Source organism: Poecilia formosa, unplaced genomic scaffold (assembly GCF_000485575.1).
Source record: "Poecilia formosa unplaced genomic scaffold, Poecilia_formosa-5.1.2 Scaffold623, whole genome shotgun sequence".
Lineage (NCBI taxonomy): Eukaryota > Metazoa > Chordata > Actinopteri > Cyprinodontiformes > Poeciliidae > Poecilia > Poecilia formosa.
Window position 1 is genome coordinate 247,710 of NW_006800562.1, and position 15,840 is coordinate 263,549.

Below are 15,840 nucleotides of genomic sequence, written 5' to 3' on the forward strand. Positions count from 1 at the left end.
GACCACTGCCCAAACGCTCTCTGACTCTGGTCACTATGGTAACATTTACATATCCCTTCAAAATAAGATAGATGCGCCACAAAATCTAACATTTTACTTTCGTGAAAATTTTAACTCATGATAACGACTAACTGGAGCCCTGAGCTTGTTTCTCTGCAACAAGACGGTCCCATCTGGGAGTGATGGAGACAATGACACCCAAAGTGTTGCTTATATCCACAGCCTGCTGGGTCTCTACGAGGTGAAGCAGTTTGAAGCTTCATTGCCTCATTAGCAGCTGGTCGCCGCATGTTACACAGAAACTTTCCAAAGACATCTGATCTGTTTCTTACTCATTTTGCTGCTTGTGCGCTCAGTGTTGGCGCGCAAGTAACCGAGAGAATCCGGTTAAAGGATTTTCAAAATAAAAGATCCTCCAGACTCAAATTACATAAAATGGAAATATTTAATTATTTCTTGCGCGGCCCGGTACCAATTGGGGTTGGGGACCACTGCTCTAAAGAGTGTTTCTGGTTGTAGTTCATTTTATGAACGTATTTACATTAATACACTTGATTAATTTGATTTAATGATGACAACTTACTTTTTGTGTTCAATTACAAATTTAACCAACTTAAATTAACTTAAAGGAACTTTTTACTTTGACTTTACTTGAAATAACTGAGTTCAATGCCAGTTTTGTATCCTACGTCTGACCAACTCAATTTATTATGTTCATGCAACTAAATATATTATGATCATCCACTCAATTAAGTTTATCCAACTCAATTTACTAAGTTTTTATAACAATTCATTAAGTGTGTTTAACATGAGAAATTTAAGTCACTCTTACTGAAATCATTTATTTTTTTCTAATAAATAATTAAAATTGCTTTGACTAAATTCTACAGAAAGTTAACTCAAACTTTTAAGTTGTTTCAAACTAAAATATCCAAAATTACATTATCACCCACATTGTACTTAAAATACAACTTGAATTTAAATAATTTAAAATGTACATTTTAACATGTTATTTTAGTTTTTCTAAGGTCCTATACACAGAAAAAAGAAACAGAAACTAACCCTAAACTGAACTGCTTCAATTGGCAACAAACAATTCAATTAAGTTTATCCAACTTAAGTTGGTTTAACTTAATAAATAATAGGGGGAAGACATGCAGCTAAAGTCATCAGGCTAGAATCAAACCTGCGATGGCCACATTAAGGACTAAGGTCTCCTCATGTGGATCGTGGTCTACCCCTGCGCCACCGCAGCACCCTGGTTGGTACAGGATCTGACCCGGATGAAGCTTGTGTCATAACATCAGACTTAGGACACTAACACGGAATTGAACTTTTTAAAAGTATTCTCTAAAATGTGCATTTTTAGAGTATACACACACATGTTTGTTTTGCTATTTTTGTGGGGACTTTCCATTGACTTCCATTCATTTCTACAGCCTAACCCTAACCTTTACCCTTTACCTAACTCTAACCATCACATACCTAACCCTAACCCTAACCAAAACTCAATTCATACCTTAGTCCTAACTCTGACCCCTGACCCAAAAACAGGGTTTCCCCTCATGGGGACCAGGCTTCGGTCCCCACAAGGAGCAATTGGTCCCCACAACGTAGTATATGTCAGGAAAATCGTCCCCACAAGGTATTACAAACAAATGCACACACACACACACACACACATATATATATCATTGACAGCCTGCCTGTCAAAGATGCCTGCATCATTGACAGGCAGGCAATGAAATAATATATAATGATAAAAATTATTTATATTGCTATATTCACCCTGTAGTTTGTACTATAAAGTATTTATTTTTCATTTATTTTAACCAATTTTGCTTATTTTTTCTTCAAAATCGCTGGATTTTCGCATTTTCCCATTCAAATGTTCGGAAGCGAAGCCGGTGAGGCAGCAGGAAGCTGAGCCTCACCTGGGATTGATCAACCTCTTGCTAACTGCACTGGCTGCCATTCTATGGGAGCAGCTCCTCTTGTCTGTACGCCAGCAATAAAATGGCTAAAAAACATTTTATATATGGACTGATTTTTCATAATGTATCTTATTTATATAATGTACAGTGTTTTTTGTCACCCACTGTGTTTGTAACATATTTTGTGTGCTGAGGAGAGATCATAAACGGCAGAGAACAGATTTGAGGTCAGGCAGGCAGTTCTCTTGCCTCATAGCAGGGGGCGCTCATGATCCCAGACGTTGGTCTTGTGACTCCATATCTGCAGAGCGAGTTAGCCATATAGTATATAAGTAAAGTACAGCGATATATTTATTGTTTTCTCCTCTCTTCTGACGTCAACATGGATGACTATATTTCTACATCTAAACAGTTTTCTAAAGTGGATTTTCAATTTAAGCAGGAGATAATAACTAAAGGAAGACCAACACCGAAGCTGAAAGTTTTGCTTCGAGACAGTTTGATGATTCTCAAACAGAGTGATACACAAGAAAAGACATGTTGAGGATAGACTTGGCTTTGGATGAACGGATATTTTTGTGCACAATGAGCGGCACATGGATTTCATCTATAAGTAAAGGTAAGACGGCAATAACATTTTAAGTTTTTTAATGAAATCTGTGTGTTGTGAGCTACAGTTTGTATGTGTAAATAATTCAGTAAAGAAATGACCCACAAACTACTGATAGATTATCTAATAGCAGCGGTAGCTATTCTACCACAGCAATCATTTATTAATAAAACATTAAGCATAAAAACATACTACTGCAACGAACAGAATGTTGTGTTCTTTGTGCAAAAATATTTGATTGTTTTTTGGTGTTGAACCCTAAAACACAGAACATATAGTGGCAATGTTATCAATTGCTATGGCAACGAGTCTGTAGCTTGGCCGACTCAAAAGGCAAGAAAAAAGTAGTTTTGAGTTTATCTTCTTGTTTGCCTTTTGTTGTGGAGAATACCACGAAATTAATACCTATATTTCCAAGTTTCATTGAATTAACGTGGCTGTGGATGACATGTAAAAGAACAGTCTTGTTGCCCTCCACCGTTGTATGCATGAGCAAAATTTCCGTACTTAAACAATAACATGCAAGGTGTCTATATTTATAAATCTGATTAAGTCAGTGCCTGCAGAGGGCGGATATGGCTGCTCAGAGGACTGTGGGGAGTAGCCTTCCCTCCACCATGGACGTCTACCCATCATGATGCAGGAGTAAGGGGATCCGCATCGTGAAGGACTCCACCCATCCTGCATACAGTTTGTTCCAGCCCCTTCCCTCAAGCAGGAGGGTGAGAACCATGCAGGGCAAGAAAACCAGGCTGAGAAACCGTTTCTTCCCTAATAGCTACAATGCATGGTTCTAGAAAATTAAAAGTTTTAATAGGTTGCTTTAAACTATATTAAAAACAACCCCCTTGAGACGTAAACGAGTTACTAAACTGACCTCGTTCAGAAACGAGCATGTTTCAACAAAGAGGGACAGTGGCCGTCAACAGGTATGCTCTGTGAAACTGGCTGCGAGGCTGCAAAGCTTGGCTAAATCACAGGGGGAAGCACAGTGGGACAACCGGATGAAGGCTGTTAGGAACCAGGCAAATCTTCCTTGATAGATCAGCTTAAACAGAGTTCGCTTCAGTTCTGGACTGAAGCGAACTCTGTCCAGAACTGTGATCGCTTCAGTTCCCGTAGAGTTCTAACGGGAACTCAAATTACCCGTTAGAGAGCTGGCAGCACATTGGACCCTCTCAGAAGAAATAGAGAAAGGGTGCGTGGGGGTGTTTGGAGCGGGGTGCGTGCACGGCAACACGCTACAGACTCCCCGTCTACCAAACAGTCTGGTAAATTCCTGACTAGAGTACAGATTACCATATCTTGCAATTTTGTGGGATATAACAAAGCTGGAAGAGTGGAAGTTTGTAAAAAAATATCCTTGTTTGTCTAAGAACTAATTGCTATTCTAAAAATATTTCACTGTTGAATGAAGATCAAACAGTTTTAGAAAGGAAAACAGCAAATAAAATATTATTGGTCTTGCAATCAGTGTAAGCCAAAAATGTTAAGATGGGAAAAAATGAAGGATACTGAAGAGTAGAACAATGTGCGTCTCTGCCACAAACTGGGCTTGGCTGCTCCCATGGATGTAACTCTGAAAACATAGTTAAAAGTTTTAGTTCATGTATAAATTCATCTTATCAGAAAACATCTTTTGTTTTGTTTTTTTGCTTGAGACATTGCTGCGAGAACAAAACATCTGACTTTTCACACTATACTTTATATACAACATAGATTTACAAAATAACTGCTAATCAATTCAATTTAATGCATCGCAAAATTTTGGATGACAACCTCCAAAATTTGGATGTAACGTTACTCGTTACATCCAAAACTAGCCCAGCCTCCAGGTGTTGTGTTATGGCCCTGCGTTTGCTGTCAGAGTGCAGCACACAGAGCTCCTACAACTTAGATGCACAGATTTGTGCAGAGGGCCATCTGAGTTGGTTTTTATTGGTTGCTTTGACCAAGCAAGTAAACAAAATTCCTGAAGTCTATTCTTTACAGATTTCTAAACAATTCACCCCAATTCCAAGTGGAAGTCGTATAAGAGGAGAAGCAGCTATTAACGGATGTGGCAGGGAGGTCTGTTAGCTGCTGGCTACCCAGTCTGGCTAGGCCATCAGCTGAAGCAGGGTTTGACGTTCGGATGCAAGGCACTTAGAGGCTGATGTATTCTCCTCAACACCAGCTTAATCAGGCCTGCTTGGGACAGGCTCATCAGGCTCAGGAGGTTTGGACCCTTTGAACGGAGAGCTGGTCCGGGCTGCTTTAAAGTAGTGAGGTAAGCTCGATGCCGACAAGCAGGTTACCGTTTTAGCAAAAATGTAAAAACATATTCTCTATAAAAGTTACATACTGCACCTTTTTGACCTTAGACATAACTGTTATAAAAACTATTAAGATCTTAATCTTAAACTGTGCTGACAATATGCTCAATAAACATTTTTGTGTGCAAAATACCCATTATTCACATAATTCAAAAACCAGATTTTTTTGAAAATCTGTCCACATTGTTTGCTTAATCATTCCTCCACCAGTCCTACCACGTCATGTTTTGCTTCAATTGGTCTTTAGCCTTGAGAGGAGTTAACAAAATAGGTTTCACATATTATGCAAGTTTTCTATTGACTAGTTTTTCAAAACTCATATCAAGCATGTTTCAAGGAACATGTTGGAAAAGAGTAATTGCTATATCTAGCAGTTGTTCAAGAAATGAAAACACACTTCTTGTTACAACTCTGCCACTTAGTGGTCGAACTGAGCAAAATTTCCCCAATTTCTTATGTGATCTTTGATTCTCCAATAAAACATTTAATTGTCATTATGTTCAAAGGTGAAGTGTGGGATAACATAAACCACAGCCATAATAATATTCAAGATAAATATTCAAGATATGTCCTCATGGTGGTGAACATCTGTACCAAGTGTGGTGTAAATTTGTCAAGCAGTTATACAGATATACATTTTTTGACCCTATAGAGCCACCTATCACCGGAACTGTGTAAAACTGAATGTACAGTAACATTTCATCCCCTACTAGAATCTAAATTCTTGTCCTCAAGTCATAAAATATGGTGAAGATATACTCAGTTAACTTCTGTGCTGGCTACTGCTAAAATGTTTGGTGTTTTGTCACTTGAACAGTTTTCAAAAATTTTCATATTTTGTCCACATTGTTTTAGCGGCTTGGTCCATATATATTATATACCAAGTTTCATATATAAGTTATAATGTGGGAAAAGTAATCAAAATTAGGTTTTGTCGTGATAGAGTATGCTTGGCATGGCCAGCGTAAAAATGTTGCAGAATCATCCAAGGCAGATAACGGATTTTTTCCGATCGTTTTTTTTAAACGATCGGAAAATTTAAAGCCCGTCCGTCATTTGACAGGTTATAATGTCAAATGTGCACCCTGACTGGTGCACTTTTGACATTATAGACTTTACGCAAAGATTTCATCGCAAAGGCAACTAAAATCAATTAATAAAAGAATCCTTTATGAATATCATCTCATGGTCTCTGAACTAAATGCGTCTTTCTGACCGGGAGCTGACGGCGTGTTGAAGAGTTATGGACCGGACACTTTGGAGCGTCTGGTTAGGAAGCACATTTCTAACCTTTGGTTGAAATGACCCGTTAAATTCAAGTCTCCATTACAGACCAGAGAAAACTAAAGAGAATGCAACGTTGTCTTAATCCATTTACAGTCTAAACAGAGGAGCCGGCAGTTTATCTTGAGGAAATAAATGAAGGTGCAGAAGTTAATTAGACTCCAACAAGAGGAATTTGTGAAGCTGTGTTCAGACCCCAGCAGGTAAAGTGCTTGTAATTTAAGTGGAGTCGTTTAATTTAATTTATTATAAGTTATTGGGGCCACAGTGAGTGGTTTGTGTCACTACAGAGAAAAATTTAGATGCATTTATCTGCTTTATGTGTGATCGGATCTGGATTCACGGTTCAACTAGGTGAACATTTACTAAACTGCATAAATATGTGGCTAAATACCCTATGTTAATATAACGGACTGGTAAAAATAGTACATGATCGATTTTTTTTTAAATGTTGTCGGTCAAGATGACAGATAACAAAAAAGTCTAGCGCGACCTCTGATCCAAGGAGTGATTTATCATAAAGTTGTTGAATGTTAGACTCGTTCTTTAGAAGTAACTAGCGAAAACACAATGCCCTTCCAAATAGCACCCCATAGGTATTGAGGGATACGATTTTCTTTGTCTGAGTAGCACTAATGTTTTTCTATTAAACTGCCATATTAGATTTTTCCAGCATTTTCTGCTTCTTTTGAACAATACGTTTTAGAAGAGAATAATAAGCAGAATAACAAATAATGAAAAATCTGCACAGATTCCCTGCTCCGCTGGAGAAGGCAAACAACATCCTTTGCATTGACTGTGCAGCTCACTCCATGGGCTTTGAACCCAAATAAAGCAATCTGTGAATTGTCATTCTATTATTGTAACTTCACCAGCAGCGGAACTTGCTTTCATCAACAATGTTCATAGAATTATTTTTTCCTCATATATTTACGCCATGTAGTGCAACGGATGCTAATGCCAAAGGCCAAAATAGGGGTGGAGAATACGCATTCAAACCAATGGTGAAATGCATAACGAAGATCTCAGTGCAACCAAAATTCAGCAAGAATGCAATTAACCAGTACAAGAATATACTATGCCACTCTTAATCTTATTTTTTAGAGGTGTTACTAAACAATATGTTTCGTTATTTTTTAGGGGGATTTTTATTCTCACCACTTGTCCGGTGTTGGGGTTCTTGTGTGCATATGGTGGTCCTCTGATATGGTTCCACATTTGGCCAGAAGTCATTATCAAGGCAAAGCACTGAAGTAAAAAAATAAATAAATAAATAAAAATAGTCCCAGCATCTTATTAAAAAGATATAAATAACACTAAATTATTCACATCTCATCACATTTCAAGGACAAACTGCAGCAAATTTTGGGTGGATTTTATGTAACAAACCTATGTTGCATACTAATTTTACCTCATGAACTTGGTTTGCATAAGAAATTTCAGCGAAACATTGCAAGTACTTTACACGGTAAGAGCATGAAACAAAAATAAAAATCATCACATTGCAGTGACATAAAACGTAATGTAATGAAAAGCTGGAATACAGAATAAAATTTATATCTCAATGAATATTAATTTAGGGCAATTCTAAACATAGGTTTTTATGGAGTGAAAATAGTCTCAAAATATCTGCATGTGTAAAAATATCTGTGTGTGTGTAATACTGGATTTGTAACTCGTATAAGCATCTTTGTGTGTAACTTTGGACAGTTGTGTCTGCGAAACATGATTTGTAAACCTTAAAAATAAAATAAACCTTCTCCTATACGCCTACAAATGTTGAAAAAGTATTCACAAGTCACCTGGTACCAGTGGTGGGAAGTACTGTACCTTTGCATGTGAAAGTTATAGCGGTTTGTTTGCTTTGGCTGCATCGCCATGCCCCCTAAATGTGCTCAAAAACTCACTATTTTGATACCTTTTAATACTTCATCAATTAACTGCATACTGACCTAAAATGAAGCCAATAACTCAAAATTTCTAGGAGGAGTTTGTTCGAGGTGTATAAATGTGAAAAATTGCCCAAATTTGCTCTTTGACCCAAAATGACAGACTCCTTGTACATTTTAGAGCATACCTCCAAAAGATTTTTTTATGATTCAGGGTGGGCTCTACCTACATACAGAATACCAGATCTCTACAATATATAGTTTGTCCTATCTCAAGTTAGGGGGCGCTGTGGAGCAGTTTGGACATGCCACTTTAGATTCCAGTGAAATCCGAAAGTTTCATGTAGGGTACAATTTTGGATTGCGGCGCTTCCGATGCAAAGGCCTAACATGTATAGGTGTGTGATTGTTACCAGTGCAGAAAAGGCCCAAACGTTCTTGTTAAAAAGAAATTCCAAATTATTCCTTCGTAGATATGCCAATCCACCAATCACAGCCAGGAGAAAGCCCAACAAGAGAGGCCCTGCGTAGTTGGGTGGACGAATGACACGGATCTAAGACAGAAAAACATGACAAATTATTTTTTCAATTAAATTATGCCATATTACCCTTGTATTCAATATTTGGCGGTACTTTAGATTTATTCAATTACAAAAGCACTGCAATCAGTAACTTCACGTCAGATTTGCTATCACTAAACCCAAATGCTTACTTGAACATCTGTCCTGTCTGCCACCCATCTAGCCAACTGGTCGGCAGAAAACCCTCTGACCTGCAGCTCATAGGTGTCTGATCGGCGAGGTTTCCCTTTGGGTGGGAAGTGGAGGAAGGTTGGCGCAGAGTTCATATTAAGCTGCAGAAAAACAGAAAAAATTTGGCATGTGTATGTGAGGGCTTATACACAACTTAAGTTCAACTTAAATTTACTGCTGCTTCAAATCAGAATCCAAGGTTCCCCCAGAAAACTTGCTAAACCCAATGGTAGGAGGTCTAGGGCAGTCCCAATAGACCAATCATATTTTTGTGTAAATATGTTTAAAAGTTGTCAGGAATTAAAATAACATGACTAGGAATAATAGGAATTGTAATAATATGTAAATACATATTATTGGAAGACAGTGCTGACAATGCTTAAACACACAACTACAAAGTCTTTAAAACAGCAAACACAAAAATCTAACAATGTTTTTCTTTGCTCTTCAGTTAATTCTACTTAAGTAATCAGCTACTGGCTTTGTCTTTAGACAAGCTATCTAATGCTGGTCAAACTCAGAGGGAACTCAGCAGCTGCTTGGGGCCCTCAAGACCTTCAGCAGCCCCCAAATGCTTGAATTTTAACACAGACCATAGATCTAGAATTTAAATACTTGTTTACTGAGAAAGACAATGCTATTAAATATGATTTAATGGTTTTCCACAAAGATGAATTAAAAGATTTTAAATTACTTAACTTTTAAATTTAAGATTTAAAGAAATAGACAAGTTTTCTTTGTAAAAGTGCAAAGAATATTCTTCATAGTTTGATTGCTGTGTTACGATAGCTACAATCTGATGATGAGTTTAATCGTCGTGTTTGTATTTAAATCCATCTGAGCAAATAGCCAATTATCACTGATTGCTTTAAAGCTTCGCCAAATCAGAACACACTTAAATCTCTCACATTGCACCAAATCTGTATTGAACTGCTGTTAATAGTAGTGATGTTCTTAGCAGAAAAAGGGGCCTCTAAAGTATATTCACATAAAATCTTGGTCCAGCCCTAGTCACATTTACAAGTAAAAGAAGTTAAAAGAAAAATTACCTTAAATTGACAAGTATTTGTATGTAATATACTTGGGGTACAAAATTCAAGTATTTATTGTATTAAGTCTTCTTTGTCCAGTAGAGTCTGCCGCTTGGTAAGTTGTTTTCACAATCATGTGGGAAAAATATTACAAATACATCAAGTAAACAACTCCAGTTTATGAATTATTATCTCACCATCTGAAAGACATCAGATCCTTCATCAAAATCCACTGATGCAAAGAAGATTCTGTTAGTAAAGGCAGAGGAATAGTGCCAGGAGTTAGCTAGCACATGGAACTCCTCATCAGCTTGTCTGAAAAAAGAAAAAGAAAAGTTACATTCAAATTAAAGTAGTATGTGTCACAATTCAACGTCGCTGGAGAAAAAACGGAGAAGACAAATTTTTGGTTGGACAAGTCAAAAGAATCAATATGATTTAATGAAAAACCTCAAAATCTGAAGAAAAAAAATATTCACAAAGACTCCACAAAAAAAGGAGGATTTACTTAACCTTAAGCAATCTCTCAGAACCAGTTTTTTCAGCCAATATGTCCTCAAAGGACACTGTGTGGCATTTTTTTATATGTCTGTACTCCAACAACATGAATAAAATGCCCACATTATTTCCCCAAAATGTCAAGTTCTGCAAATAGTGATCCACTCCACTGACTGAACCAGGACACCATGTCCCAGGTAGCAAGTATATGTTCAGACAATGTTTAGTGTATGTCCCCAGAAAGCCAAATGTTCACCCACTATGAAAAAAATGTTTTTTCAGTGAATGTATTCAATCAGCTTTTATATCTATTAAACCTTTGTGGCCATTTATTATTTTTCACCAAGTCTCTATTTCTGTCTTATTAAAACAAAGTGTGCATTTACTTGTAAATTTATTTAGCTTTAAAAAACTTCCATATTGCACTTAGGCAATCCAAAGGGATCCTTTGCCTAGCCTTATTCTGTCCATAAAAAAATTGTGCACTGTGTCCAAAGAAAGGTCAGTATTCAAATAATGGTTTCAGGTCTGATTTTTTTATTTATTTATTTACTTTACTCCATAATTGTGCACTGATTGTATTGTAATCAAAGGTAAATGTCTCTTTAAGGTATAGTGAATGGTAATTTAAAAACAGCTACATGATGAGTATTATAGCTTTCACCATCTCTAAATCTAGGCTAAAAAACTCACCTGTTTAGAGATGATTTTGAACCATAACACTAACCAACATTTTGATGTGTAATGACAACACTTGGCAAAATGTAATGTTTAGTTTATGACTGTGTGTTCTATGTGAATGTATTTTTATGATGTAAAGAAATTTGATCTGCTTTCTTGCTGAAATTAGCTATACAAATAAATTGATTGACTGATTGATTGAGTAATATTTTACAGCTCTGGAAGAATACAGTGATTCATATAACTATTTACATATATGATTGATTTCTTTTTGTGAAATTAAAATTTCCCCATTTTCTGATTTCACCTTGTTAATTGTACAGTTATTTTCCATTTTTCTTAATTGCCTTGCCAATAATTAATTTCGCTCTTCCCCAAATTCCAAATATTTCTGTTGTGTAAAAATGTATGTCCTGGTAATGTGATTTGACAGTAATTGATTATATTTGTATCTTAGCAATAAAAATATATCGCTAAGGTATAATAAGAGATAAGAGATCATTTTTTATGAGTTTCTGTGCAGGGGAATGTAGCATATCTTTACCCAAACATCTAATTTGTTGCTCTCAGTCCACCAACTCTGCTTGATTCCTTTTCTTCCTTGCTGATTGAAAAGATATAATACTTCCCCTCAAATGAGCTTTCAAAGTTTCCCAAAGTATCGATGGAGATGTTCCAGGACAATCGCTCATTTTATACAAAAAAAGAAATCTATTCTTTGATAAATTTACAGAATTCTGGCTTTTCAACAGTTATTGATCTACTTTCCACGTCGTTTCATCTTGATTCTAATGATCTAATTGTAAAGATAAAGAAAGATGGAGTGGTCGGAAGTGCCTATATCGTGATATTTTACTTCACTGGTACAAGGTAATAATTTCGCATCCACCATTAAATAATTAATTCATGTGGACACATTGTAAACATTTCAGTGAAATGAATAGGCCCAACTAATGTCGGATATCTGGCTTCTGTATTGGATATGTGCATTTATATTTATGGGTAAATATTATGGGTAAAAATTCTGGAGGTTTAGAGTCCTTGTCAAATGGCGTTTTGACTAAAAATCTGGATCTTTTTTTCAAATTCCAATCTTTTTTTTTTCTTTCAAAATCTCTTTCTCTTTCTTACTGTTTAGTCAATGTCACATGCTGTAAAGCACTTTGAAATGCCTTGCTGCTGAAATGTGCTATACAAATAAAATTTGATTGATTGATTGATTGATTGATTGATTGATTGATTGATTGATAAAGGGTGCACCTTTTTTGAATAACTTATCCATACCTCTAGCTCTAACTGCGCAAGTAGAATGATAAGCTTGCCCTGTCCACCTCATCTCAGTTTTATGCACTCATTCTAATTCCACCCCTTCAAACGAAATGCTTGCAGTAAACCTACCAAGTAAGGCGCGACCCCTCGAAGGAAGTTATAAAGAAAAAACAACAAAAAAAAACAAATCTAAAAGTAACACTTACATAACAAACGCATTAACCTAGTCAACTACTAACTTCTCTTATCATGAACTCAAATAGAGGTTCAAAATAGCTCTGCAAAGCACCAAGCACCGAACACACACAAGCAGTTGAAATGATCTGAAAAGCATAAAAACAGGTTCTATAGGCTGCATATTTCTAAATATCAGTCCACCCCAAAATGTCACTAAAACTTAATGCAGCTGAATATTTAACCAGAACAAAAATTCTAAACATAAACTTAGTTGGTTAAACATCACAAGACTGTCCAGGCTTTTTAAACCACCAGATTCCAGTCACTTCACATCTACATCAGGTGTCTGCACTGTCTCTACTCAAGCCAAAGTGGAGCTCTGGGCTTCCCTCGCTCTTTGAACATAATTTCTGTTCCTCTGAAAGTAATTCTCTGTTTTGCCATAAAAAGCCCATATCGAACTCACGGTTTGTTCTGAAGTAGCACCATTACTTAACCTGGCCATTCCCTTCCTGTGAAATTCCACTCAAATAAAATCTTGCTTATACAGCAGTCTGGGCATTCTCCCCTTCGTTTGGACTCTCTCCAGTAGATTTTCTACAGGGCCAATCAGTGAACACAAGGAGAAGTTGTGAACATTTGAAACATTTCTGGTGTTTCAAATGTCTGTTTAAAAAGGCTTTCTGACTCCCACAGGGGACTGTAAGATATTTTTCTACATAATGCGTGTTTTAAAATGCTGATGTTTTCCTTCAATTGTTTTATTGTTGATGTCTTATTGCAAAACCCACTGCATTAAAATTGATGCTCTTACTTTATTCTAATGAAATTTTTACTGCTAAGGTCTCTTTTGTACTTGCATGTATAGCAGAACAAAGTATGTTTTTCTTTTTATTATTACTTCCACCTATAATATCATTAATATGAGTAGTTCAGTGAACAATGTCAGCAAATGTTCACTGAACGTGGCGACGTTCAAGGGACGTTGTCTAGCTGTTCAATTCTAGCTATGGTATCGTGAGCTAGATGTGCACAAAATAGAAATAAGCAAATTTAGTCCAATTTTGACTGCCTACTAAAAATATTTTAACCCCACCTTACTCAGTCCAATCACCCCCCTCATTTCAGACTGAATGTTGGTTAAAGGCTAAATTTTGATTTAACCCATAAAAGATAGAAAAAAAACTGCAGTTGTTTTTATTTAAGGATTTAGAATAGCTTTACTTTGAAAACAACTTTCTGTTGACTATTTAATACTTTTCTCCTTCAAAATAGCATGTAATTTATCTTAATTCCTGGTGACATGAACCGGTAAGAAGTGTAAATTTATTTAATTCCCGACTGGGGACAAAGAAATTAAAAACAATTTAACTATGACAGTTATATCAATGTAGCAGTAGAAGGTGGTAATAATTAATCAGAAATAATAACCTTACTTGCAAACGCCACATTGCCTCTGCGGCTGTAGCGCTGTGAACATGATGAACACGGAGTAGTTTCTTGGAGGAGCCTTGACAAAGCGACGGAATTTCTCTCCATTCATTCTGATGACTGAACGCTTCGAGGTCCAGCCCATCATCTGAGTCACCTTCTCTGATAGCAAAGTCTGCACATGTCACACACACAGACATAAGCTAACTACTGTGTAATAAAAGCATTAACCCTCCTTTCATCTGCTCAGTCAGTGTAAAGAATTATCTTGGAACCGCGGTTTAAGATCTCACACAGAGTCCAACCCAGAAGTTAACAACCACAACTGCGGTTTGTTTAAATGAGAAATAACTAAACTCATGCTGAAACGCGTTAGCTAGCTGTCAAAACAAGAAAAAGACAAACGGCGGTTGTCTTTTAAAAGTTGCCAAGCATGACTCTAAATTTTGGAACTTTCTTCTCTGTATGTTATTAACAACTTCTTACCTCTTTCTTCCTTTGAGCGTCACTGGGCTCATGGCAGAAAAAGAGAATAAAAATTAGCGTACTATAAAGTTTCCCAAACATTCTACTACACTTTGTACACTCCTGTCAGCTAAGCGCCTGCCCACACTCCAACGCTTCAGTCCTGTCAGCCTCCCATTGGTTGTTTCTTAGCCAACCAGAGACTACAAGTGGAGACGAGAAGTATGAGGATATCATAACAGTACGTCAACGATGCCGCCATATTGTGAGTACTTGTCTAGCTATTTTGGCAGGCAGTTTTAACATAAAATCGGTTTCACCGCAATTACATTCCAGATATCGGAAAATGGTTTATGACTGGACGTAAATTAAGATATTTCATTATATTTTGACCAGACAAAACACCTATTTGAGATATCTCGGATTTCATTCTGACTACTAGAAATAACATCAGATTTACCACTGAGTTGTGTGGAGTCGTCAATTCAAGATATTTACAGTGAAATACTGACTATCTGAAATACATATTTCAGATATGTACAATTAAAGTATTACTAGTCATAAAGTCATTTCAAGATATCTAGTTTTTAGTTTTGACTAGTCCATTAAAATTAGATACAAAATGCTTTAAAAAGGACAAAGGAAAATACTTGTAGCGCATTAATTCAAATTATTCAGAGATTTTGTAGATAGTGACTGTTGGCAGATAAGATTTTTTGTAAATTTCTTGTATTACAGACTGGAAGTGAATAAACAGAAAATGAGCACAAAACAAAATTTTAGCTTCTTGGAGCCAAGTTGCCTGCTTAGGTATCTAGAAGGCTATCAGTCAAACCTATTTATCTAGTATATCAGTTGCTGAGGTACACAAGATTGGGGATAAGATTGGCCAATCTCTCAAAGTTAAGGAACTTGGCACCAGTAAAACGGTGCAACCTTAATGCATTGAACTTACTAATACAAAAAAAACAAAAAACAAAAACAAACAAAAAAAATCAAAACAAAAAATTTTTAAACAAAAGTTGGTGACTGAATAATTCCTAATGCTATATTCCTGAAAGTCTTCAAATGTGTCATGAATTGGAAGTCTCAAAACACTGCAGGTGTTGGCCGCAGGATAGCTCCTGCGGAAACGATTTCCATGCGGGGCATAAATAAAATCGATCTGAGGCCTCTGAGGGAAGCCCAGTGGAGGGATTTGGTCCACTCCAAAGACAAAAATCAAAATCACACAAATCGGTTTGTGTGATCGCCGATCACACAAACCGATCATATATAACGCACTGAGTGAATGGGGAAGTTTGCGTGTTGCGGAGGAAAATTGAAGCACGTCAAAATGCATCAACACGATGAATCTAATATGGCATAAAAACAATGTCATACTTGACGGAGTTTGGCTACATCGAGGCTCACTGCAGTAAAACAGACATATGGAGGATCAGACAGCAGGTAAAGCAGCGCACAGCTACAAACACTCACCCGGATTAGCATGACGGTCAGAAAG

The 15,840-nt window shown here is 36.6% G+C and overlaps 1 protein-coding gene across 2 annotated transcripts in view; it reads right to left on the reverse strand.

The window, feature by feature from the left end:
• Nucleotides 1-14,511, reverse strand: part of LOC103130314 (magnesium transporter protein 1) — a 20,019-nt gene extending 5,508 nt beyond the window's left edge. Inside the window, exons 1-7 of one of the 2 annotated variants that reach the window (XM_007541676.2) lie at nt 14,358-14,511; nt 13,877-14,046; nt 10,013-10,130; nt 8,745-8,885; nt 8,446-8,586; nt 7,302-7,391; nt 4,060-4,123 (exon numbers count right to left, since the gene is read on the reverse strand). In XM_007541676.2, the coding sequence (XP_007541738.1) occupies nt 4,060-4,123; nt 7,302-7,391; nt 8,446-8,586; nt 8,745-8,885; nt 10,013-10,130; nt 13,877-14,046; nt 14,358-14,438 (805 nt within the window). In that variant the 5' untranslated portion in view covers nt 14,439-14,511. The remainder of the gene's footprint in view (nt 1-4,059; nt 4,124-7,301; nt 7,392-8,445; nt 8,587-8,744; nt 8,886-10,012; nt 10,131-13,876; nt 14,047-14,357) is intronic. The other variant, XM_016665810.1, reaches the window with a different exon arrangement.
• Between the last annotated feature and the right edge of the window lie 1,329 nt (nt 14,512-15,840).